The following is a 26182-nucleotide window of genomic DNA, read 5'->3' as shown; positions in this document are numbered from 1 at the left end:
CAATGCAGCCCCATGGCAAAAATGTTTGCCCATGCCTGATCTAAGAAGAGCAATTCTAATTTGTGTCTTCTCCAGTGGAATTAGATTATTTTCGAGAAGAGGGTGTGGAAACAGCCAGATAAGTTCAGATGACACATAATAAGATAGAGTCATAGATTGTGCAATAGGAGATAAAGAATTGGTAGTTTTTACATATTGCCTTTCCTAGTATAGACAAGACATAACAGATGATGACATGTTTAAAAAAAGACAATATAGGGAGAACTTTATTATGGCAAGAATTGTATTATAGGTACAGTAGAGTCGCTTATTCAACGTTCTGGATTATCCAATGCAATCTGCCGCCCGCCTGGATCCACAACTGTTGTGCTGTCACGCCTGGGGCTATAATTCTTAGCGAAAGAGGCATGGACATGACATCTTTCCCCCAGGGGATTGCTTCTTGCCCTTCTTTAGGAAAGCTGGAACTTCCAAGGGTAAAAACACTGTAGATAACTCAAAACTGGTTTTATTGTTTACAAAAGGTTATCCCTTTAAGGTAATAAGCTGGAAGTTTCAAAGGGGTAAAGGAAAATATACAATACAGTCTCTGGTTGTCTTCGGCCCAAGGAGCTTTGCAGCTGAAAAGCTTTTCCAGGTCCCTCTTTCTCAGTGGCTGTGAATGCCGAAGCACTCCTCAACACCAGTCCAAATGGCCTATGTTTGAAGACACAGAGCCTTCCTCTGGTGCCAAAGAACTGATTTGAAGGCGCTTGAGACTTCTCAACGGCGTCCAGGTTGGTCTGAACATGAAGCATAAGTCTCAAGGGTAAGAACCTCAGAATTGGTGCTGAGAGGTAACTTAATCAAGGGTTTTTAGAGCCAAGTCTCTCTCTCACGTCCATCTGATAGAAAGCTTGATGGTGGAATGAAAAAGGAAACACTGTCCTACTCCAGGAAAGGGTGGAGCCAAACAATTGAGCTGAGGGAGTAATATAACTGGTGCAAACAACATTGATTGACAGCTATAAATAATCGATCAATCCAACTACATTTACAGGGTAAAAAGGCAAAATCAGGCATGATACAATTCAAATATTGCAACTTACAGTTGCACATATAGATGGCGCCACTCGTGCCATCACAACTGTTTTTCTAGGCAGCAAGGACTGAACCTTTTACGGATTTAATTTTCAACAATGTTGTTACTGTAAGTTCATTTTATGCAATTCTATCTTTATTTGTAGTCCATTTGTTAGTAGCCAATGTTTTTGTAGTCAGTGCTTTCAATACATTGCAATGTTTTATTGCTAAATTCATAAATACAGTTATGACTACATAATGTTACTGTGTATTGAACTGCATTTTCTGTCAATTTGTTGTAAAACATGATGTTTTGGTGCTTAATTTGTAAAATCATAATGTAATTTGATGTTTAATAGACTTTTCCGTAATCCCTCCTTATTATCCAACATTTTCACTTATCCAAAGTTCTGCTGGCCCATTTATGTTGCATAAGTGACTCTACTGTACTGATCTGGAAGGTCTAGGAGGGTTTATTTGAAACCCTCTTCATGAGGAACATCCAGGCTGATTAAAAAAGCCCAGGTTTTGTTCTTATTCTTGGTGATTTCATATTGGATAAAAATAAAAATTATCTGATCATATTAGGGGTTGACAGAAAATATTCTGAGATAAATAAATATGTGTTGATGTCCAAAATAAAATGGGAAAGAACAGGAGCAAGATCTGGGACTTTCTGATCTTTTTAATCAGTCTGGAATTACCAATACCTGTCAGTATAATTTCCTTCTCAGATGAAAATATAGCAAATATATATGTGTGGCTTTCAAAAAATGTCTGTATATTAAAAATTTATGACTCGTTTAAAAAACATTGGATTCAATACAACGTTCACTACCCTCTCCATCCATAGGGGGCCTTCTTGGCATGTTCATTAACCAATGCAAACACCAATAATATTAAAGAAAATATTTAAACATAATGCAAACATTTAGAATATTCAGAAAGTTGTCTCATCCTATTTTCTTGTCTTTGTGTCAGCTGCTGCAGATATGAATACTAAAAGATACTCTCCACAAAATGATACATACTTTATATTGCAAGCATTAAATAATCAACTTTTGTAAAATTATGCCTTTTCAGAAGATGGGGAAAACTTACAAGGTGTTAGTGGTTGTATGCTACATATGCTTTTAAAACATCTTAGACACTAATTAATTGTTTTTAATCGTATATTGTGTTTTGCTTTTATTGTTGATTTTTGGGCTTGGTCCCCATATGAACTGTTTCGAGTCTCCTCGGGAAGATGGAGGCAGGTTATAAATAAAATATTATTATTATCATCATCATTATTAAGTATGGGGTTCCCAATTTTTGTGGGCCCATGGAGGATCACAAGGATTTTGACCTAGGAGCCCCTTAAAACAGCTGACACGGGCAGGGCAGGACCAATCACATCACTGCAGCCATTTCTGGGATACAAGCAATCCCAGGCTGGACTATTCCAGGAAAACATTGTTTCACAGTTGATAAAATGGTAAGGTCAAAAGGCAATACCTTGCCTAACAAAGGATGGAATATGAACTTCAAAACATGAAGCCATTCTTTTCAATCTGTCAACCTATAATAACCCACCCATAGGTTTTCTTGTCAAAATTTATTCAGAGGAGATTTGCCATTGCCTTCCTCATAGACTGAGAAAGTATGACTTGCCAAGACAAATCATTTCCTCGAATCTCATCTAAATTAAGTGCACCACTCAAACACACACATCTTTCTTTCCTGTACAGACCTTGGGCTTCCATTTTCTCTTTCTTCCTCAACTCTTGTCCTAGATCTTAGCTTTTTCCCCTCTCTCTTCTTCCACTCAGGGATTGGAAGTTTAGGGGGCAAAAGCTCTACTAGTCCTTCAATAAACTACAAATCCCAGGATTCTACAGGGTAAAACTGTAGCGTTTGGTGGAATCATACTGCTATAATTATATTATGTGTAAAGATTTCCGTTTATTGGTTATTGTAAAGAAGTGTATGATTAGGGCCAGATCAGCTACATCCAAGAGTATTGAAGGAACTAGCGGAAGTTATTTCAGAACCACTGGCAATCATCTTCGAGAGTTCTTGGAGAACAGGAGAAGTCCCAGCAGATTGGAGGAGGGCAAATGTGGTCCCTATCTTCAAGAAGGGAAAAAAGAACGACCCAAACAATTACCGTCCGGTCAGCCTCACATCAATACCAGGCAAGATTCTGGAAAAGATCATTAAGGAAGTGGTCTGCAAACACTTAGAAACAAATGCGGTCATTGCTAATAGTCAACACGGATTTACCAAAAACAAGTCATGCCAGACTAATCTGATCTCTTTTTTCGATAGAGTTACGAGTTGGGTCGATACAGGGAATGCCGTGGATGTAGCATATCTAGATTTCAGTAAGGCCTTCGACAAAGTCCCCCACGACCTTCTGGCAAACAAACTAGTAAAATGTGGGCTAGACAAAACTACGGTTAGGTGGATCTGTAATTGGCTAAGCGAACGAACCCAAAGGGTGCTCACCAATGCGTCGTCTTCATCATGGAAAGAAGTGACAAGTGGAGTGCCGCAGGGCTCCGTCCTGGGCCCGGTTCTGTTCAACATCTTTATTAACGACTTAGACGAAGGGTTAGAAGGCACGATCATCAAGTTTGCAGATGACACCAAACTCGGAGGGATAGCTAACACTCCAGAAGACAGGAGCAGAATTCAAAACGATCTTGACAGACTAGAGAGATGGGCCGAAACTAACAAAATGAAGTTCAACAGGGACAAATGCAAGATACTTCACTTCGGCAGAAAAAATGGAAATCAAAGATACAGAATGGGGGACGCCTGGCTTGACAGCAGTGTGTGCGAAAAAGATCTTGGAGTCCTCGTGGACAACAAGTTAAACATGAGCCTACAATGTGATGCGGCAGCTAAAAAAGCCAATGGGATTTTGGCCTGCATCAATAGGGGAATAACGTCTAGATCCAGGGAAGTCATGCTCCCCCTCTATTCTGCCTTGGTCAGACCACACCTGGAATACTGTGTCCAGTTTTGGGCACCGCAGATGAAGGGAGATGCTGACAAGCTGGAAAGCGTCCAGAGGAGGGCAACTAAAATGATTAAGGGTCTGGAGAACAAGCCCTATGAGGAGAGGCTTAAAGAGCTGGGCATGTTTAGCCTGCAGAAGAGAAGGCTGAGAGGAGACATGATAGCCATGTACAAATATGTGAGGGGAAGTCATAGGGAGGAGGGAGCAAGCTTATTTTCTGCTGCCCTGCAGACTAGGACACGGAACAATGGCTTCAAACTACAGGAAAGGAGATTCCACCTGAACATCAGGAAGAACTTCCTCACTGTGAGGGCTGTTCGGCAGTGGAACTCTCTCCCCCGGACTGTGGTGGAGGCTCCTTCTTTGGAGGCTTTTAAGCAGAGGCTGGATGGCCATCTGTCGGGGGTGCTTTGAATGCGATTTCCTGCTTCTTAGCGGGGGGTTGGACTAGATGGCCCTTGAGGTCTCTTCCAACTCTACTATTCTATGATTCTATGATTCTATGATTATATTTTGTTTATAGATGATATGTATATTTGATTTTGTTTGAACAGCCAGGTTTGGCTAAGTTTAAAATGGTGAGTATTTCAGTTGACCATATGTATGGGGGAAGGTAGCCATCTTAGAATGCTAGAACAGGTTACCATAGCAACAGGGGCGGAGCCAACCGCCTCTTGGAAAGGAAAAGGGGAATGTTTTAAAACCCAGCAGTCTGTGATTTCCATCCACAGCGAAGGAACTGATTCTCAGGTAGAGAATCAAGGTGACTCAGAAGAATTTGAGTCAGGCCTAAAATACAAGGATTTATTTTAGGAGTCTGTGATTTTCCAGTCACAGAGAAGGATCTGATTCTTGTGTGGAGAATCAGACTGGCTTAAATAGAAAGATTTGAGTCAGATTTAGGTTAGACCAGACTAGGCAAGTTAGGTGATTTGTCTAGGGTCATCTGTAGAGTCTGTGGATTAGGGAACATTAATCCCAGGGGATCCAGGAGGATCAGGGTTTAGTGTAATCCAAAGAAAGAAGTATTTTGAAAGTTTAACCACCTCATAACCGTTGTAACCATTAAGCGAAGTGCCTTTACCAAGTTATCTGAAACCATCAAGCTCTGTACCTGCAATAAACTTGTTTTGATTTTATTCAAATCAAGCCTCTGTCATACTCTCATATTAAGTTAAGTAACATCAACACCTGAAGTGGAACAAATAGAGAAAGCTTATAAGAACCAGTACCATCTGCCTGACGTCTCTCCATTGGTGGCAGCGAAGAAGATAATCAAACAAATCATTAATTAACATCATCTCTCATAAAACATCTTTATTAAGTGGTGGTATCTGTGTGTGTGTGTGTGTGTGTGTGTGTGTGTGTGGGATCAAAAAAAAGGGTTCCATCACTGACACACATTCCTGTCAGACACCTCACCTCTGTACAATATTGGTGGCAAAGCTGAGGGACTCTAAAAGGGATTCTATTCCTCTGTCACCTCAGCATCTCTACATAAATTGGTGGCAGCGGTGGGATTCAAAGGGGATTCCATCCTCTGCCACATCAAGTTCCCTACATTATTTGGTGGCAGCGGTGGGATTCTGAAGGGATTCCATCCTCTGCCACATAAGTTCTTTACAGTTATCTTCTCGCCGTTTTTCTCCTTGGAATCCACATGCACCCTGATGATAGTACCATCAAATTAGAATTGCTCTTTGAGATCCAGTTAGATTGTCACTGAAATCTATCTGCTGGTAGCATCCATTTAAAAATTCCATCGTTCCCCCCCTCCTTTTCTCCCCCCTCCCAATATTGCTGGCAAGTGGATGGCCTTAAGGAGGCCCGGAAGAATCAAGAGAAACAACAATGCGTATTTATTCAACAATTAGAAACTAAGGGGTCATGTAGCTGACTGCAAAAATCAATGCATCCAGAATGACTTATCTTCTTCCACCCTCTTTTTGTTTGCAGATGAAAAAACATCTTTGTTTATTGTTAACCGCTGTCGACTTTGACTTATGAGGACCCTATGAATGAGAGAGCTCCAAGTCGCCCTATCTTCCTAACAAAGGCTGTATTTTGACAAAGATGGACCCTGATTTGTTGCCTCAATTAAGAAATGATTGCTGGACACCCAATAACACTGTGGTATGTACATGCCAGCACAAACTGGAGGATGGAATAATCTACATCGTCAATCAGTTTGTCTGCATCTTTGGTCTGATGGGGAATGGAATTGTCCTTTGGTGCCTCAGATACAATGTCAGAAAGAAACCCATCATTATATATATCCTCAGCTTGGCACTAGCTGATTTTGCCTACCTCCTCTGTTGCTTCTTTGTCATCCTAGTTTTTTCTATTGAATATTTCAGCAACTGTTACTGTTTCCCATCGTTTAAGACGTTGCTCATAGTGTACAAAGTGGAACTCTTCTTATATAGTACTGGCATGTATTTCCTAACAGCCATTAGTGTTGAAAGGTGCCTGTCTGCTCTGTTCCCATTCTGGTATCGCTGCCGTCGTCCTGAGTGGCTGTCTGGTGCTGTATCTGCAGTGCTATGGAGCCTTGCTGCCTTGCTCTGTGGAGTGAGCATCTCGACTATATGGGAGAAAACAGTCTATCAAAGGATGAACAAAGCAATCAATATTGTAAATATCTTGTTCATTGCCCCCATTATGGTCCTATCCAGCCTAATTCTGTTCACAAAACTAAAGTGCTGTTCACCACAACGACAACTAGGACATCTTGGTAGAACAATATTACTCACGGTTTTCTTCTTTGTCATTTTTGCCACTCCCCTCAACTTAGAGCAATGGCTCAGAAACACAGACAAGTTCCCAAATATATTCTACTTGCTTGCCTCAATAAACAGTAGCATCAATCCAGCAATTTATTTGGGTTATCGTAGGGAGAAATGGTTCAGGGAGCCTTTTCGGTTCATCCTACAAAGGGCCTTCAACAAGGAGAGAAATACTACAATGCAGAATGGCAGATAACAAATAGCCAAGGTCAGGAGGCTTGGTGGTTTTCATACGAAAAGCCTAAATTGGTTTCTTTATGTTAAATTGGCTTCTCGTTGAGATAGTGAGAGCAATTAGATCACATCAGAAGGGGTGCTTCTCAGTCAAATTAGACGTGAAAGGGAATTTGTATTCAATTAAATTGACACAATTTCATTCCAGAGATGTCAAATCAATGCCGCTGCAAATAGTCTGCTTTCCAATGAACAGGCACAAAGCAATGCACGTTAAATGCAGATGAAGGAGAACACATGCTATGTCAAATACGTATCTTTCGCTACTTGAGGTAGTCCCTCTTTTAAATATGCTAAATATTTTGTATAGTTTGACCTTCAGAGATTTTAGAAGGAATAACTATGATCAGCTGTATTACTTTCAATATTAAAAGAAGAAAATGCTAAGACTCTGGTTTTCAAATTGGGGCACCTGCCCTACAGGGGAGCAATTTGATTTTTATGGGGGCAATTTACGGATGAGTTATTAACAGTGAATGTCCTGCATTTCTATGGTTCTAGGGGCATCCTATACAGTATATATGTATACACAGCCGGTTTGAGTCTCCATGTGGAGAGAAAAAGTGGATATCAATAAACAACAACAAAAATAATAAATAAAAATATATTGTGACACATTTTTAAAAAATTAAAATCAGAATGTGCATGGCTGTCAGCTGGTGACAATGAAGAGAGAGAAAGCCCGCTCATAGAAAGGAAGGAGTGAGGAGAACATAGAGTTAAGGAGAGAGAGCAGGAGCACAGAAAAGGGAGTCCACTTTCATTCCAAGCACTCCCACTTCTTCCAAGTGTTCTTTTTATTAGAAAATAACTGCACCCAGTCTCTGGGCATATATCCTTTTGGCAAATGTGAATCTTCATGAATATGTGGAGACCACTTTTTGAAAACCACTAGACAAGAAAAGCATGGTCTTGTTAGAAGGCAACTCTTTGAACAAGTGATATTCACAAGCATTCATGTAATAGCACACAGGTAACTCAGCTGTCAAACTGAAGAACCATGTCTTTAAACTGCCAAGGACAAAGACATGCCACTACAAAATTATATTTGGTTAGCAGAGGATGGCTGTTTCTTTAAAGTTGAAATTGTAGTTGTATTTGCCCAAAACATATATACTTCCCTTAAAACCCTTTAGTTTAAAATATAGAGATTAAAAAAACCAAGTCTTCTTTGAAAAACAACATATTTTGTTTACTCATAAACATCTTGTATTAATTCACCATACAGGCACATTTCTTATTGAAGTTTAGTTACAGATAGGATGTATCTTCTCTCTGTGTTGAGTACACAGGGTATCATTCTTAAGTATATTTGTACATGAGTATACTTCTATATTGAAGTCCAAACAGCAACATGCATGCATCCACTTCCACTGAGGTCTGATGCAAACGTGAATACAAAATGGAGTTCTGAGTTTGAATATGCTCAGTACAATCACATGTCTATAATCCCTCCCACATCAAAGAAGTACAGTCAAATTAGCAAATCAACATACACAGGCCTGTAGCCGGAGGTGTGTGTGTTAGGGGTTCAACCCCCCCCCCCGAAATTTTTCAGTTTTAAAAAAAACCCTGGTTTACTCATGAATTTTAACTGGTTAACCAAATCCCTATGCTAAGTCTGTGAGACACAAAAATTAAGAGTCCCTCCAGGCACTATCTCAAGCAGATATTGACAGGTCTGTAGCTTGGGGGAGGGGGGCAGGTTCAGGGGTTCAACCCCCCCCCCCGGAAATTTTCAAAACCTTCCCCGAATTTTTTTTTTTCTGGCTACGGCCCTGAACATACACATAGAATACAGGTTAGCAAATATAAACATTAACGACTTGGGAGGAAGTTATTTCCAACACTTTTAACATTACAAGCTATGCAAGATGTACAAAAAGCTTCCATGAAAATTATTTTATATTTATTCATTTCAGTTCTCTATTATATGTTTTGAAGCTTTATTTGCTATTTTTTCATTCACTACATTTTATTATTATTAACAATCTTTTAGTGATTCCTTCCTCAATACTTCAACTGTCCTTTCGTTCTTTTACTTTCCTTTCATGGATACCATGTTCTTTGGAAGTTTGTTTAGACCAAGTTAATGGCCCTTTAGACTTCCTCCACATGAACAGGAGTTCAGTTTTTGAATAATAAGAATTATATGTCATGGGAGGAGTGGGGGAATCAGGATTTTTAAAGATGCTTAGGTGGGGCATGGCCAAAAATGATTGGGAGCCACTGTCCTCAAGGGTTCATTTATTTTCTACATCTGCTAGCAGAGGTCATCCAATTAATCACCCTGAGTACAAATGAGGAGTGATGTTGTGAAGCTTAGAATATTCTCTGTTTGCTTGAATGTGCCAACTCTGATAAGCTGCAACCAATAAAGTTGTGGCATTATTTATCCAACATACAGTGTGTTTTGGTTGTTGCTGTACTTCTACAGCTAACATCTGCATTGCTTGGGAAATAATGGTAATAGTTTATTTTTTCAATTCAAGTTCATGGATCCCCTGAATTGTTTCCATGGACCACTGATTTAAAACCCCCGATTTAGAACTTCTTGCTAACATGAACACAATCCTTCATTAGCTGAAGTATATATTCAGTTTCTCTTGGAAGTTCCCCAGCGTCAGCTAATATTTGGCTGCCTGAAAAAAATGTAATTGACTCCTATACAAGTTAAAGTAGAAAATGCCCCAGATTTCAGAATATTTGGAATTTATAGTAGTTTGTGAACTCATGACTATACAACAAAGTACATACTCTAAGTGCTTAGACTAAAGTAAAACAGGTAGCTTATGCTTATTGTTTTAGGGAATAGGGCAAGGTCCTTAAACTTGGTTATAGACCCTAAATTTCATGAGCAAAATTGGCTTTCCTGTGTTTAAACCATTACAGAGATGTCATGTACTGCCTACCTTTCTCTAGTTGGGAAAGAAGTAAGTGGATAATAGAGGAGGAAGAAAACCTTAGTCTTATTGTCCACAAACAAATACGAAAAAAAAACAGTTGGATAATTATCAAGGCCTATCTGGCTATTCCACTTTTCCCCTGGTTTGCTGCAGCTTTGGTGCTTTAAAATTCAATGCTAGGCCGGTCAAATTACTTTGGGATCTGAGGCAGAAAAGACAACAGCTTCTCCCACCTCTTCCTGACTGTAAAAACACACCATTAATGCATTTAATATTTAACAACTGGCTGGTCATTTATGAAATGCAAAGCCAACTATGCCTCATTTTAACAACTGATTAGGCTATATGCGTTGTAAATTATTAAAATAATGTACATACAGTTTATGAGAAGTACTTCAACATAAATCTATAAATATTACTGCCTGTTTAGCTCTAAATGAGCTGAAAGCAAATAGCAAAAGGTACCACTACCATGCTCTTGAATCAGTATAGGGTTGCCATGCTACTTGACTGGCTGGATTTAATCCAGTTTCTTGGTATTCTGTCTCATGCTTATTGGGAATATCATTTGGCCCAGGTTCCCAGTTCTCATTTGAAAAAGCACAAGTCTCTTGGTTGACATGGTTTAATTCAGTTTTCAGGTATTAGTTATTGTTTATACCATCATCTAGGCCAGATTGCAAGTTTTCATTTTTAAAAACTCACACATTTCTATAGTTTTTAGGCAGAAAAAAAAAGTACAGTCTGGTTGTTTTATGGGAAGAAAGCTTGCCAGTGTCTTTGAATTTGTTTAGCTAATGAGTGACATTTTGTCCTACTACTTTTGTGACTCATTCAGAAGATCTTATCACAGTTACTTGAATCTACTGCACCATCGATTGTAATGCACACCTCAATTTTGAGATGCACATTACAAAAAATGGATTTGCCAGAGAATCAAGGAGATGTGGCACCTACCTTGTCCAAGTATTTTTTCTCTTTTATTTTAAAGACTGTTTCAAGACAGAAGCTTTTTTTAAAAAAAAAAGCTATGCTGGTTTGCAAGTTCTGGCACCGGAAAAGTAAAAATGGACCTTTTCCAAAAGGCTAAATAAAAAAATGTAGTGGTAGGATTCTGGGACTTGCAATCCCCCTTAATAAAACCTTGTAAATTGTAAATAACATAATTAAAATCTTAAATAAAAAATAAATTTAAAAACTTTTCCAAAAACTTCTCTCTCCTTTTTTTTAAAGGCAATTTCAAATGAGCTACTTTGTCACCAGCTGGGTGAGGGATTTTGGGTCTTGTGTCAAAAGAAGGATTTTTCTAACCACTTTTCTCTCTTTTATTTTAAAGGCTGAGGAGGTGGAGGGAAGGCACTTCTCCTAAAAGGAGCCCCCAGATGGTGTAGTGGACTAAGTGACTTGAAGGTTGGGTTGCTGACCTGAAAGCTGCCAGGTTCGAATCCCACCCGGGGAGAGTGCAGATGAGCTCCCTCTATCAGCTCCAGCTCCATACGGGGACATGAGAGAAGCCTCCCACAAGGATGGTAAAAACATCAAAAACATCCTGGCGTCCCCTGGGCAACGTCCCTGCAGACGGCCAATTCTCTCACTCCAGAAGCAACCCAAGTTGCTCCTGAAATGGAAAAAAACCCAACTTCTCCTTATCCTCTCAGCTGGGAGGCATGGAAAGTGACACCCCAGCCTTGGCTTGGTGGAGGGGTGTTGCTTCCCAACTGGTGGCATTAATGGCCTGAATAAGCCCAGTTGAGAAGCCACTGCTTCATCTGGCTGAGGCTGGTGAGTTCGCTAGCCTCAGCTGATGGAGGGCAAGGGCACCTTTTGGCACATAATTCTAATGCACCATTTAGTTATACAATTAAAACTGATGGTTGCAGAGAATAACAGGCTTCATAGATAAAACAGAAGATGTTCAGAGTGAATTTGGGATCCCTGGCCCTTGCTTGTGATTTCAGCTCAACAAGAACTGCGGGTTTGTGGTCCCGGCATGCCTAGGCTCCAAATGATTAAATTAGACATGAGTGGGTTGAAGGCAAGGATCAGATGCTTTATTCACATCAGCCAAAAGCAGGTGTAGGAGAGAATGCGCTCTCATATTGGACATACAGCTTTTAAGGCTGGATGGCCATTTGTCGGGGGTGCTTTGAATGTGATTTTCTGTGATTTAAACCATATTCAGTCATATATGCCTGTGAGTGACTCTCAGCAAGAAGGAAATCCTTGGCAGAGATATACATTTGTATAACAAAGGCTGGATGTGATAAATTTAGTTATGGAAATGGTAGAACAGACAGTGATTTTTGTGTGTGAAAAGCTGTTATTTTTAGTCTATGAATAATGAACATTTTAAAATAAATATGCTCTTCATACACTGAAGAAAGAAATTATTTTTTTTGAAAGCTGCAAAAATGGTTATAGAGTTTGGCATGTTGTCTTAATGGAAGAGCTATTAAATATTGTTGTCATTGCTATTGTTATGAATCAAGGGAGGGAACAACAACTTATAAAAATACAACACATGACACATGATATCAAGTTAAAAACACATCAACAAAAGCACGACATCAGTTAAAAGAACCTATAAAACAATCATACTTTAACATTAATAATTTTTTTAAAAAATCATAATGTAAAAATTATCTAGATCTCTAGATAGACCTAATAGAAGAGTCTAGTCTTTAATGTTGTTTTAAATTCAGACAGCATATCCAGCTGCCAAATGTCTTCCAGCAGGTCATTCCACTGTGTGGAGGCGGCTGAAGGCAAAATCCTCTCAGTGATTGTTGCCAGCCTTGCCCTGGCTACCTGGAGGACCTATGGGATAGATTATGTGAGAGAAGGCGATCCAGTAGGTAACCTAGACCCAAGCCATATTGGGCTTTAAAACTAACTACAAACACTTTGTACCTTTCCTGGAAACTAACTGGCAGCCAGTGGAATGATTTCAATGCGGGAATATTGAGATCACTCTTAGATATATCGGTGAACAATCTGGCAGCCACATTTTGAACTAATTGAAGTTTCTGAGCTTGGTACAGAGGAGAATAATCAGGGACCACACTGAAATATACTCCCTTTGGGCTCACAAATATTGTAAAGCACCATTCAGATAGAAATAGCAGGTACAAAAATGTCTTTGAAAATTCTAGTGGAAAGATATTGGCATCTGGTCTTAAGCTTCTCTGTGGCATTGCAACAACAATTGAACTTGTTCTTTGATGTTCATGTAGAACTTGATAAACTATAATTGCCTAAGTGGATATGGACCGTCAGCTTGAATAAGCAGCCAAACCTGCACATCATTGTTGGTGGTGCTTCCAACAAGTTATCCACAGACTGGCTCCAATCCATCATCACCTTGGCAGTTGCAGGTTGCCAATCGCATATCAATTCCAACACTGCCTTGTCTATGTCCAACAAAAGTTTGGCATGGATAGACCTTTGTCAATGCAGATGGTGAGAAAAAACACAGGTAAATATTTCACTTTGCTTGCCACTGCTGCTGCCGCCTGCTCAGGAAAGCGCATTCCCCTAGAGCAAAATCAGGGCAACTGCTTGAATGTACAAGGCTGGAAACTTGGATTCGATTGTAAAAGTGTTGAAAGTACAGAAGCACTAGATCACCGCAGAATAATAACAGCACAAGCACTACACATAAGAGGAAATAATATATCCAAAATAGGGCAAGAGAATGTAAAGTAAGAAACCTGTCCTTTTTTACTTCATAGGACAAGGGATATCAAAAAAGATGAGAGGCAACACGGCAACAAGGTTGCTCTTCCTGTTTCATCTTTGTAACGTGTGACCTCCGTCTCATCATATACAACATAGGTAGTCATGTTTTGGGCATGCTAGTTTTATACGGCATAGAAGTAGTAATGGTACTCCAACATTCAAATTACTTTCTGGCAGGTAATATGATGCTTTTGGATTCCATGCACAATAGAAAAGAGCCAATATGGCATAGAGCTGTTTTGAGTCTTGTTTAACAGAGAGAAGGGGGATAATAAAAACAAAAATATCTACTACAACTACAATGGGTTGAGCATTGGACTATAACCCTGGAGACCAGATCTCAGTCATGGAAGCCCATTGGGTGACCTTGGGTAAGTCACACTCTCTTGGCCACAGAGGAAAACAAGGATAAACTGAATAAATCTTGCCAGGTTCACCTTAGGGTTGCCATAAGTCAGAAAGAATGTGAAGGCATGCAATAACAACAAAGCCTTTAGGCCCACAGGGAACTGGTTTGAGCCTCCATTTTCAAAACTTATATTGTATACCCAGATATATTTCCCTCCTGTTTGTATGTGTGATCACATGTGTGTTTTACAAATACCAGTAATCTCTCATTTAACTTTATTAGCAATAATCTTACTGACACCTCAGAAATACAATATTTTGGGCAATTTTTTGAAGAATTTCTGGGGTGTTAGATGGAGTTAGGGGCCCCTGGTGGCACAGTGCGTTAAAGCACTGAGCTGCTGAGCGAATGAGCGCCCGCTGTTACCCTCAGCTCCTGCCAACCTAGCAGTTCGAAAACATGCAAATGTGAGTAGATCAATAGGTACCGCTCCGGCGGAAAAGTAACGGCGCTCCATGCAGTCATGCCGGCCACATGACCTTGGAGGTGTCTACGGACAACACCGGCCCTTCGGCTTAGAAGTGGAGATTCCCCTGACCTTAAGTCCAGTATAACTTAACAGTATAAAGTGTTTTTATTGTTATACAAATTCAGCTTAAAGACAAACATGCAGAACCTGTCTTATTCGTAACTTGGGGGCTGCCTGTATATTGAAACCAGCTTTAAAAAAAAAAGAACTGAAAGAGGCTTCCAGGAGGCTTTAGGGGGGCTGCAAAAATGTAAGGGTCACATGCAGCTCATAGGTTGCACTTTCCCTATGACTGAATTAGATGGAGAATCAAAGTCTGTTGCAATTTTCTGAAATAAAGTTTAACTCCTTTAGTCTGTATCCCTTTTGCCTTTTGCTTGCCCCCGGGATCTTATTAACCAAGTTTATGATCTTCTCAAAGCCCCAGACACAGTGGACTAGTTCATTCTCAGCAAACAAGATAGTTAAATCTCCTTCCCCTCCACTTCTCTCTCCAAAGATCCTGTCAATGGGTAGGTTTTATACATGAGGCTCATGAAGGATAACAAACACTTTCTGGAAAGGGAAGTTATAAAAACTATCGTGCTTTCAAGGCCTATAAAAAGACAATGATCTCTTTTCCTCTAGTGCAGAATTTTGAGCTAGTCTCTTAATATGCAAGGCCTTTTATTTGGAGTTTGCGAACTACTCTTGAGTCTAGGCAGAAAACTGTTGTATATACAGATCAGGATAATTTTGCATGTTTAATCTCCCACTGCCAATGAAAATAAATAGCTCTGGGTAAGAACATTATTTTTAAGGTGCATCTGGCTTTCAAGACATTGTATTAGGGCCACTGTGAAACTCCATTGCAAGTATGAGCAAGGTATGTTGGGGCAGAATGAAGCATATTAATTCATCTATTTGTCTACCTATCTCTCTGTCTGTCATTTCTTTCTGAAAAACATGGGCATGCTCCTAAGCAAACTACTGTAATTAGTATCAATGGCATTTAAAATTGTATAAAATTGTATTGGCTAGATTTCATCCAGTTATTTTGGAAAAATGTGTGTTTGGGGGAGTAGTTTATCAGGTAGTTTGGTTCTTCGTTCTGGTTTTATTTTCTGCCTGTTAAATTAGGATTTGAATGGCAAATTTATTATATAACTATAACTATATATATTCAGCACAGTCCAAAATTGTAGAGTTTTCTCGGGGCTTTAAAATACATTTTTAAAAGATGAAAATCATAGTACTGAATAAAAGTTATTCATTGTCACCAGGCCAGGATGTTGACAATACCTATCCTTGAAGCTTCAGAAACTTCAAGGATAGGCAAAAATAGCCAAATATTTCTTGGATCAAGACTAAGATTTATTTTAAACTTACAGAAAAGCAACAACAACAACAACAACAACAAAGCACATGCATGTGGGTACTAGCCTATCAAGAGAGGGGACTCATGGCATCTCTTAGAACAATGCTTTATATAGTTCACCTTATCTCTACCAGCTACTACCATTATTCCATGACCTTCCTAGACAATGGTGGTCAGGAGGGTATGGCTTTTGGTTAATCAAACCACTTCTTGCTCTCTAAATCTGAGCATTTCAGGCAAAAATCAGCTGTCAATCATGCACTGGTCGTTATTTGGGCCATCCCATTAATTAAGCAGGGAGAAGGAAGGCAGCAGCCTCAGTATTCTTTGCATAATTCAGCAATTTCTGCACAATGGTGTTTTCAAACAAACCAAGTATTATTTAAGTTTCATATTATGACCCAGATTTTTTCTTCCATATACTAGGCGTTTTGGAGATAGCATACAAATTTCATAACAGCATTTTTATCTTTAATTCCGATCTTTGTATTTATGTATACAGTTTGTAAAATAAGGTATAATGGCCTCAACTTTTCAGAATATCACCATCTACATTGTAATGGGGAAGGTATAATCAAAAAGAAGAATACATTATTTTTACACATGTATTATATAGCATTAACTTTCATGAGGTGTGATTCCAAATATCAGAAAAGTTGCTAAAATGGCATATGATTTTTTTTCTATTTAGAAAAGTAGATTGGATAAACTGCAATCTAAAGAAGGACATAGTCAGATTGTTGTCATTTTTTTCCTTTGGTTTTTATGCTTTCAAAACAGTCTTTCATAATTTATTCATTTGTGTTGGTTTTATTTGTAGTATTTCCTTCCATATTTGTAGTTTGGAATTTATTCCCCTTCTGTGGGTTTGACACATTAATTCATCACATTGCAAGATTTTGTGCTCTCTCTCAAGCTATTTATCAAAAATTCTGTCCAGTAACAAATGGCAAAGATTTTGTTTTGCAGATTTTTTTGTCTTAATGTGATGTTCTCAGTTTACTTATAAATGTAGCTGGGAAATCTTTTATAATCCTTTAAAAAAGCTTTTTTTGTTCTAGAAGCAATTGTTTATCCTTAATAAGAAAAATAATTCTCCTTCAAAAAGAAGAGTTCTCCCCACACAAAGGAATTGACTGTCTTTAAAGAAATGCATGCCTATATGTGCCTGCAAGTCACCTTTTGATTTAAGGGTCCATTAATTTCACAGAGGTTTTTAAGGCAGGAGATGCTTAGAGGTTTCACTGTAATACAGGCTACAGCATTCAGTGTTTGTTGGCGATCTGCAAGATGGGCAGATTTTATATGGGATTTATTTTGGTTTGTTAGTTTATTAGCTAGCTAGCTTTTGCTAATGTCCCAATTAAGGTTGTCGGGTTTCATGAAATTGCCGATTCTACTTCATGTGATATATTTTTAGTCACCAGTGCTCTGTTTATGCTCTTAGCATATTCATTATATGTTTTTGCAGGTGATCTTGATATGGATCTCTCGTCAGTGGTACAGAATATAAACAATGTGACTAAATTTGTTCTCCTTGGCCTCACCCAAAACGATGAACTGCAGAAAATTTATTTTGTGGTGTTTCTATTCTTCTATCTGATCAATGTGTTGGGAAACCTCCTGATTATTGTCACTGTCATCTTGAGCTCCCGTTTGAATTCTCCCATGTATTTTTTCCTCAGCTACTTATCTTTTGTTGATATCTGCTACTCTTCTGTAACATGCCCAAAAATGATAGCTGACTTGCTTACTGAAAAGAAAACAATTTCATTCATTGGCTGCATAGCCCAGCTCTTTGGGGTCCATTTCTTTGGCTGCACGGAGATTTTCATCCTCACTGTGATGGCGTATGACCGGTATATTGCAATTTGTAAACCGCTCCACTATACCACCATTATGACCAAGCAGGTATGTGGGCAGATGGTGGCATACTCATGGTTTGGAGGGCTTATGCACTCTTTGGTGCAGACACTTGTGATCACGCACCTTCAGTTTTGTGGACCCAATGTAATTGACCATTATTTCTGTGATGTTCATCCATTACTGCAGCTGGCTTGCACAGATACATATGTTGCTGGCATCATAGTGGTGGCCAACAGCGGGATGATTGCTTTGAGTTGCTTCCTCATCTTGGTTGTGTCATACATTGTCATTTTGGTCTCCTTGAGATCTCACTCTTCTGAAGGGCGCCGCAAGGCTCTCTCTACCTGTGCCTCCCACATCACAGTAGTCATTTTATTTTTTGGTCCATGCACCTTTACCTACATACGCCCTTCCAGCAACTTCTCAGAAGATAAGTCAGTGGCTCTGTTTTACACAGTCATCACCCCCATGCTAAACCCGTTGATCTACACATTAAGAAATGAGGAGATGAAGAACGCCATGAAAAAATTGTGGCACAGGAAAGTGTCCTCGAATGAGAAGACAAAAATGTGAACACAATGGGAGCAAAACTTATTCGAATATACAGTCCCATTCTATATTGTTATGTAATCTTGTGTCTTGATTATATGTATCTTTCAAATTTCCTTGTATTATTTTGCACCGACTTGTGTTTTCCTGTTTGGATGATTCATTGTGCAATTATACTGTGTTAGTTTTATATTTATATTAGTTCTCCCTCACTTATACACACACATTTGCCTTTGGCAGGACTACCTATTTGCTGTTTTACTTTGTGCACATTAATAGTGCTATATTAATGTGATGATATCAGTAACATTCTTGGAACCTATCTGTTGGTTGCAGACCCATTTATTTTTCCAAGCTGTTAATAAATTTCAGTTTCAGTTTAAGTTTATCTCTTCCATAGTTTTATGATCTAATCTTATGTTTTATTTTTGTTCCTTATCGTTTGTGTTTCATTGGAATCTTCTCTGAAAATTTACTAATAGAGCTGTCAGTAAATAAACAGAAATGAACAAAAGAATAAAGCTGCAGAAATTATGTTTTAGAGGGAAAAGCTGTTCACTTGTTTAAAATGGTTTACACCCTAAACAGACACACACACAGTGGCAAGCAATAATAACACAGCAGGCATTACAGGTTTTATGGACTTGGCTCCAGAGATGGTTAGGTAGATAACTGGAGGTTACATTTAAGACCTATTAAAGCTTATAGATGGTAATAATAATGACAGCAAAGCAATAGCAACAACAATAAAATGCTATGGTCATTCATTACCAAACCCTGTAGAAGAAAGGATTGGAAAGGGATTGAAACACTACGTAAAGGGATTCTGTGGTGCAGTATGCAAAATAAGCATAAGCATGTTTGTGTATTTAGTAAGCAAAATAAACATAATCTCGTCATTAGGGCTGAGGGTACAAATCTAGACAAGGGATTCCCTTTGTCCCCAACTTTCTCAAATTCAAACTTGAGGTTAGAGGGAATGCATGTCTTTCTTGTCATTCCAAGGTTTTGTATCCTTAAATGGGATTTCTTCAAAGTTGAGTGTCTCAATAGTCAGACTTTGAAAAGAAGCTCATGTTTATCTTCCAGTGACAAATCACAAAGCAAAGCATGTTTAATGCAAAATATGTAGATGAAGAAAAGCATATGCCTTGTGTGCTAAATTCCCAGCAGTGTCTGTGGCTTGGCCTATCCCTTTAGAAGCAATATTTGTTGAAGACTTTTGTATTACATGCCATGGGCCCTTTTAGCTGGAATAGGCTGTTGTAGTGTCATCATCTGCATCCAAAGCCAGGGATGCACCAGGTCCCACCAAAATGCCAGGTGTGTGGCAGTTTTTATCTAAAATGCCTCATAAGCCTGTTGCATAATCTTGGTGTATCATATTAAAGAGTATGATCACCATGGTTGGCTCAGACATGAGACTTCATCCCATTGGGGGGGGGGGCAGAAGTGGGGGAATCATCTTCTTTTTGTCATGTTCCATGGGGTTCTGTCTTTAAAGAAGACAGAGAATTAACTTACCCCCTTCACACAGGATCGCCTCCTCCCACTTCTAGTTCAACCATCTGCTTAGAGGACACAAGGCATTGTTCTTGAGACACCACTTCCCATGAGATCCTTTGTCCCCCAAGCCCCTTATTCTCAAGGAGATACAAGGCACTGTTCTTGAGACACCATGTTTATGGGATTCTTTGCCCCCCAAGCCCCTTACTGTAAAGGACACAAAGGCACAATTCTTGATACACTGTTTCTATGGGATCCTTTGTCCCCCAAGCCCCTTGCTCTAAAAGAGAGATGAGACACCATTCTTGGGACACCACTTCTATGGGACCCTTTGCTCCTCAGGCCCCTTACTCTAGAGGAGGCAAGCACCTTTTAAAAAACACTTCAATGGGACCCACACAGTCTTTTAACCAGTAATAGAAACATAAGGAGTATTGGCATGAGTCTTCTTTCTGGAGAGAAAAAGTGGGGTATAACCAGCAACAGCAGCGGGCTGCTCACAAGAACACTCACACTTTTACTTCGCTAAAATGATCTAAGACAGAGTTGCAATCCTACCTAAAATAAGTGTATGTGATAGTTTCTAAGTAATGGGAAGCTCTGGAGTCAATTGCTCCCCAAATCCAAAGACCACTGTTTCTACACACTTCTGAGATGAAGCTCCACAGGCAACTGATAGGAAGTGCTCTTGCGTTGTTTGTTCTTGACTTCTTGCAAGAGAAAAGAAAAAAAGCATATGTAAATTCGCCTCTTACTCTTTTTCCAATGTAGAATGTGTAACAACAACATGTCTATATTCCCTGTCAGGAGGAAGTAATAAAAGGGAGAGCCTAAATTATTTCCATAGAAAAATACACGTGGCATTGCTGCACTTGGCAGCCATTGTGTGTTGATGTTGGGGGGTGTTTCCCCATGGACCTGCATACAATTGATTTTGTGGTGTGGGTGGAGCTCCTATTTGCCCCCAATACCTGTCTTGTGTAAGCTGAGTTTGACATGCTCAATCATGTTATTGTCAATAGCCTTCCACCATCTGCTACCACACTTCTGATGTCACTGATGAATGAAGCTACATTCCATGTGTGAACCACCAGCCCATACACTCCAAGACCAATGCTTTGAAAGAGGTAATCTTTAGAATGCTAGGGTTTACATCAGCACATGGATAGCTTATCATATAGGCAGTAATATATCCCGTTTTCCAGAGTTGCCAAACCAGACAATTTCCATATCTGCACAGACAATGAAACTACAACAAATATTGCCTACCTGCAACCAAGTGAAATCACATATATCTGAAACCTTCTCTTTCTCTATCCATTCTTTCCAAATGGCCACAGGAACGCAAGCCGGGTACAGCCACTCTCTCTCTCTCTCTCTCTCTCTCTCTCTCTTTCTCTCTCTCTCTCTCTCTCTCTCCCCCCCCCTCTCCCTCCCTCCCTCCCTCTTCTGAGAATGGAGGAGGTGAAAATGTGGGGTGCATATTTTTCAATTAAATGTTAAAGGACAAGACCCTGATCTACTATTGAATCCCCACATCTAAAACCAGATAGTTCATAATCCAAATATTTCCTGTTTTAGCCAATCCAGTAATTTTGAATGCAGATGACTGGCATGTAGCTTATTAATGATAATTATCCAGTTGAATGCTCTGTAATTAGCTGGATCTGCTTGTTCTCCTTTGGGATAATGATTATTAAACCCCAGATCTTAGAAGAAATAGCTGAATGATCCATCTAGGTGAAAAGCTGAGCAAAAACATGTCTGCCAAGTTAAATTTGCTTTAAGCAATACTGGAGGAATATTATTACTCCCTCCCTAGCACTTTACCTAGTTTTAGCTATAAAATTAATTTAGATCCCTCAGTGGCAGTAAAAGGGGGACATTCCAATAAAGTACTGCTATCAGCTGTCTTAAAGTGTACATTGTCTTGATATATAAGACAGATGTTACGGAAGTAAGCTTTCCAAGAAGATGCTGAAATGTTATATAAGTAACTAGCTGTGCCTGGCCACACGTTGCTGTGGCAAAGTGGTGGTGGTATTGGTTAAAAATTGTTGTGTAATTTTTATTTGACTTTATTTGCATTTTTTATTAATTTTATTGTAAGTTATATTTTTATTTATTATATTTTATTATTTTCTTGTATTATTTTTAGTTATTTTCTGTTATTATAGTATTTTGTTGTATTAATTTTTTAGTGTTTTTAATTATTTTTTATTGGGTTGCTAGGAGACCAAGTTGGAGGAGCTTAGCCTTCTAACTGGCAGCAATTGGATAAAAGCAATTATTCCTCTCTCTCTAATTAGGACTTTATTTTTCTTTTCTTTTTGTTGTATCAACCTAGAGGCGTGGATGATGGGTTGTGTTGTCAAATTTCGAGGTTGGGGGGCCTGTAGTTTTGTTGTTTTGTGGGTCGCCGTGATGCCATCACTCTTTTATATATATAGATTAGTTGTTGAAATGTGCACCTTTTTAGTTTTGCCTTTTCCTTCTGTGTATATTTGTAAACCATTATAAACGATAGCCATTACTTATAGCAGACCTTCACCAGATGGAACTGAGGAAAGCAGCAGAAATCGTTGTCTTGTGTATAGAATTGTCTTTGCATGGGATTCCATCTTTAAAGAAGAGACAGAATATCCTACCCCATCACATAGGATCGTTTCCTCCCACCTCAACCATCCGCTTAGAGGAGAACCGAGGCACCGTTCTTAAGAAAGACACCATTTTTTGGAGTACTTGACTTTTTTCTTCAGTTTTGTTACTCTAGAGGAGACACGAGGCATTATTCTTAAGGCAGACTCCAATTGTCTCCATGGGCTCCTCTGCTCTCCTTCCCAATCCTCTTACTCTCAAGGAGACAGGAATCGTTCTTAAGACAGACCCCTCCCCAATTCTCTGGGCTCCTCTCCTCTCCTTCCAATCTCATTGCCCTCAGTCATTGAAGTCCGAAACTATAAAAGCTAGACACGGCACAATTTCAAAAACAAAGATTACTATGAAGGAGAAACAGCAGGAAAAACAAAGTGGTAATATCTGAAATTTTGGATTTTCTAATGATTAAATAATTTTTTAAAATTACTATGCTAGGCTCATGAAGTAGGATTTGGGGACAGAAATGTCAGTTGAGACACACACCCTCTCCTTAGTGATGCCTGCAGAAACCTTCAGGCAAGGGAGTCTTTTGTTAGCTATTCCTCCACTGCCAACATTTAAATATGTGAGGTACTTCCAACTTGTTGTGTAATAGAAGATTCCCTTTACTTAATTATCTCATCAAAAATGTAAAACAGTCAGGAAGAGGTCAGGTTATCCGCTTATGCGAACATACCACCAAAGAAGTAAATGACTTTAATCTTTCTTCCACCTTTTGTAACTTCTTGAATTATATTCAGGATACTGAGTAAGAGTAACACTAACTTTGTTTATTTATAATGTTCCTCTGGCAAAAGCGTAATGGTTACAAAGGTATAAATGCTTAGTAGTTAAGAAACAACGTTTCATTACAACTCTCCTTCAATCTTTTTCTTCATAAAAAGGAATGTGATATTACTGCGTAAATATAGATTTTCGATTATTTTTAACTTATTCTTCTGACTACTCTAACCACCTTTCATGAACATCCTCCCTGACTCTTACTTACTAACAAACTATCATGACCCTCCAGCTAACTCCCTCACTTACTAACTGACTTCAACTTCCATAGAATGTTCAGTCGGGTTTTTCTTTTTTTCTTCAACTGCCATCCTTGACTCTCCCATCTTTCAAATCTGAGCACCCACTCATTTGCATATGACCAATCAGGTCGCTCTTATGCAAAATAGCTCCTCTCCTGGTGCTGCTGCTCCCTGAGAACCACCAAATGGCCGCTCACACGCCAGCCCTATAAGGTAGGTCAAGTCCCAACATCAACAAACATATTTAAAACTCTACATAGGCATTTTGTCACAACAATTCTTGGTAGGAGATGGCCCACAGGAATGCCCATTACTTCAGGTCACTGAAGTGATTCAACATGGGCAAATTTGACAGATCCCATCCCACGTGTTTCCCTCCTCTTTCTCCATCTCTTTTCAAATCAGAAGATGATTTCTCCCTGTCTCCCACTCCCTTTTGTTTCTTAACACTTTTAAAATAGTTCCCTGACGAAGTATCAAGGACCAACAGGCGGAAGTCTGTCAGCATCGTTTGATGGGCTCTGTGATGTTTCGTTAGGGAAGTGTTCAGAAAGGGGGGGGGCTGCGTGGGATAACTTCCTAAGTCAATGGTTCTCAACCTGTGGGCCCCCAGATGTTTTGGCCTTCAACTCCCAAAAATCCTAACAGCTGGTAAACTGGCTGGGATTTCTGGGAATTGTAGGCTGAAACACCTTGGGACCCACAGGTTGAGAACCACTGCCCTAAGCAAATTCACTACAATAAACCCAAAGGGGTGGGGATGGAGGGTAAAACGTGAATCTAACTCTATGTGACCCATAACTGATTTCTAGAAACAAAACTTTTTAGAATGTTTCTAGCATTAGTTTTAGACAAATTCAATATCCTTCTTTCAAATGAATTTCAGAAAGATGTTCTATTTATACAAGCATTATAGCTACAGTGAGAATATAGCAAAAGAATTGCATTGCTCCCTATTCGCTAGATAATTTGGCAGAAATATGGCAATTTCCCTTAACTGTGGGCACATAATAGAAGTTTCAGAAACAGTAATAGGCTCCTCGCAGAACAAACGAGTCATCAATCCTGTTTTATAGTTTTTGCAGATAATCCTTCTGCAGAGAATAATAAGCCCACCAATTGTATTTTAGAGCCCCCAGCTTTGTTTTTAAAATCTCCAAGATCAAATTGAAATATTTCTGATTAGATACATAGCACACCTTGCTTCAGAAGACAATGTGGGAGAGATGACAACCATGAAGGAACAGTGGAACAGGCAAAGGTAAAAGGTCATTCAACAATGTGTCAGAGTGGGAGGAGAAGCAGCTTCTGCAAATGATTGCTGGTGGGTGGCTCCTATCTTGGAAGGGGTGGGAGTTGAATTGGCTCTGGATCTTAATATGAAGCTTAATGGTGCAATCCACAGTGCTGAATCTATTTTGGGGGTTGTATTCAGCACATTAGATAGTTATTTTCAGGTTCAAACTAAGGATCCTAGCTGCCATTGTTTTATAAGGACGAGGATCATGTTGGGTCCAATTATTGAAGCAGAGATTTAAGGCAGGAGCAAGCAAAGAGCAACCTTTTTCTTTCTAGGTTGTTTCAGAGGTACTCCCCCCTCTCTCTGCTCCATTGCTGTATAGCAGAGCCCCCCTCCCCACCCCACAAGAGTTTTTTTTTAACCCCAGAAGGCAAATAAACTGTGCTGGATGTTGAGCTAACTTACTTACTTAGGTAAAAGTTTCCCCTGACTTTAAGTCCAGTCATGTCTGACTATGGGGAGTTGGTGCTCATCTCCATTTCTAAGCCGAAGAGCCGGCGTTGTCCGTAGACACCTCCAAGGTCATGTGGCCGGCATGACTGCATGGAGCGCCGTTACCTTCCCGCTGGAGCGGTACCTATTGATCTACTCACATTGACATTTTTTCAAACTCCTTGGTTGGCAGAAGCTGGAGCAACAGCGGGCGCTCACTCCGCTCCCGGGATTTGTACCTGGGACCTTTTGGTCTGCAAGTTCAGTAGCTCAGTGCTTTACTTACTTACTTACTTAGGTGATCCCTTGTTGACCGAGTATGATGGCCTTCCAAGTGTAGTGTCTTGGCAGTGAGTATGTAGGTGACTGTGGAGTTCTATTTTTAGCCCGCATGTTCTTCCACAGTGTGGGCATCTGTTTCTAGGTGGAAGGCGGTCCTGGTCAGGGTTGACTTGACCTGCCTTCCTCTTGGCACGTTTCTCCCATTCACCCTTCATTTGTGCCTCTTCAAATTCCGCAGCACTGCTGTTCACAGCTGACCTCCAGTTAGAGCGCTCAAGGGCCAAGGTTTCCCAGTTCTCAGTGTCTATGCCATAGTTTTTGAGGTTAGCTTTGTGAGGGAATATGAAATAAAGACTCCATATTGTGATCAGTTCACTGGAAAGGGTTGCTATGGCAACAACTACTGAGCCAGCCAACATTCTGATTGGTTGTTGCCTCTGGCTTGGTAGAGGCAGACCAACGGTTTTTCTAACTGACATCATAATTCATATTTTTTCCCCTCTTCTGGAGAGTGGAGGAAAGAAGCTGACAGGAATTTTTGGTCAGGAATGTAATGGCTATCGTGCTCTCCAAAGTTTGACTATTTAAAGAAGAGATGA

General features: G+C 39.6%; 2 protein-coding genes across 2 annotated transcripts; both read left to right on the top strand.

The window, feature by feature from the left end:
* The first annotated feature begins 6103 nt into the window (after nucleotides 1-6103).
* LOC100555388 (olfactory receptor 4S2) lies at nucleotides 6104-18766 on the top strand. Its single transcript, XM_062967180.1, has 2 exons — nucleotides 6104-6202; nucleotides 17440-18766. Exon 2 carries the CDS (start codon nucleotides 17451-17453, stop codon nucleotides 18405-18407), a length of 957 nt encoding a protein of 318 aa, XP_062823250.1. The 5' UTR covers nucleotides 6104-6202; nucleotides 17440-17450; the 3' UTR covers nucleotides 18408-18766.
* On the top strand, nucleotides 6143-11192 carry LOC107982997 (proto-oncogene Mas). The gene has a single exon (XM_062967181.1). It carries the CDS (start codon nucleotides 6143-6145, stop codon nucleotides 7049-7051), a length of 909 nt encoding a protein of 302 aa, XP_062823251.1. The 3' UTR covers nucleotides 7052-11192.
* Nucleotides 18767-26182: the final 7416 nt, after the last annotated feature.

This window comes from Anolis carolinensis, chromosome 1, assembly GCF_035594765.1.
Source record: "Anolis carolinensis isolate JA03-04 chromosome 1, rAnoCar3.1.pri, whole genome shotgun sequence".
Lineage (NCBI taxonomy): Eukaryota > Metazoa > Chordata > Lepidosauria > Squamata > Dactyloidae > Anolis > Anolis carolinensis.
Note: the sequence above shows the minus strand (reverse complement) of the source record. Positions and strands in the feature narration are given on the sequence as shown.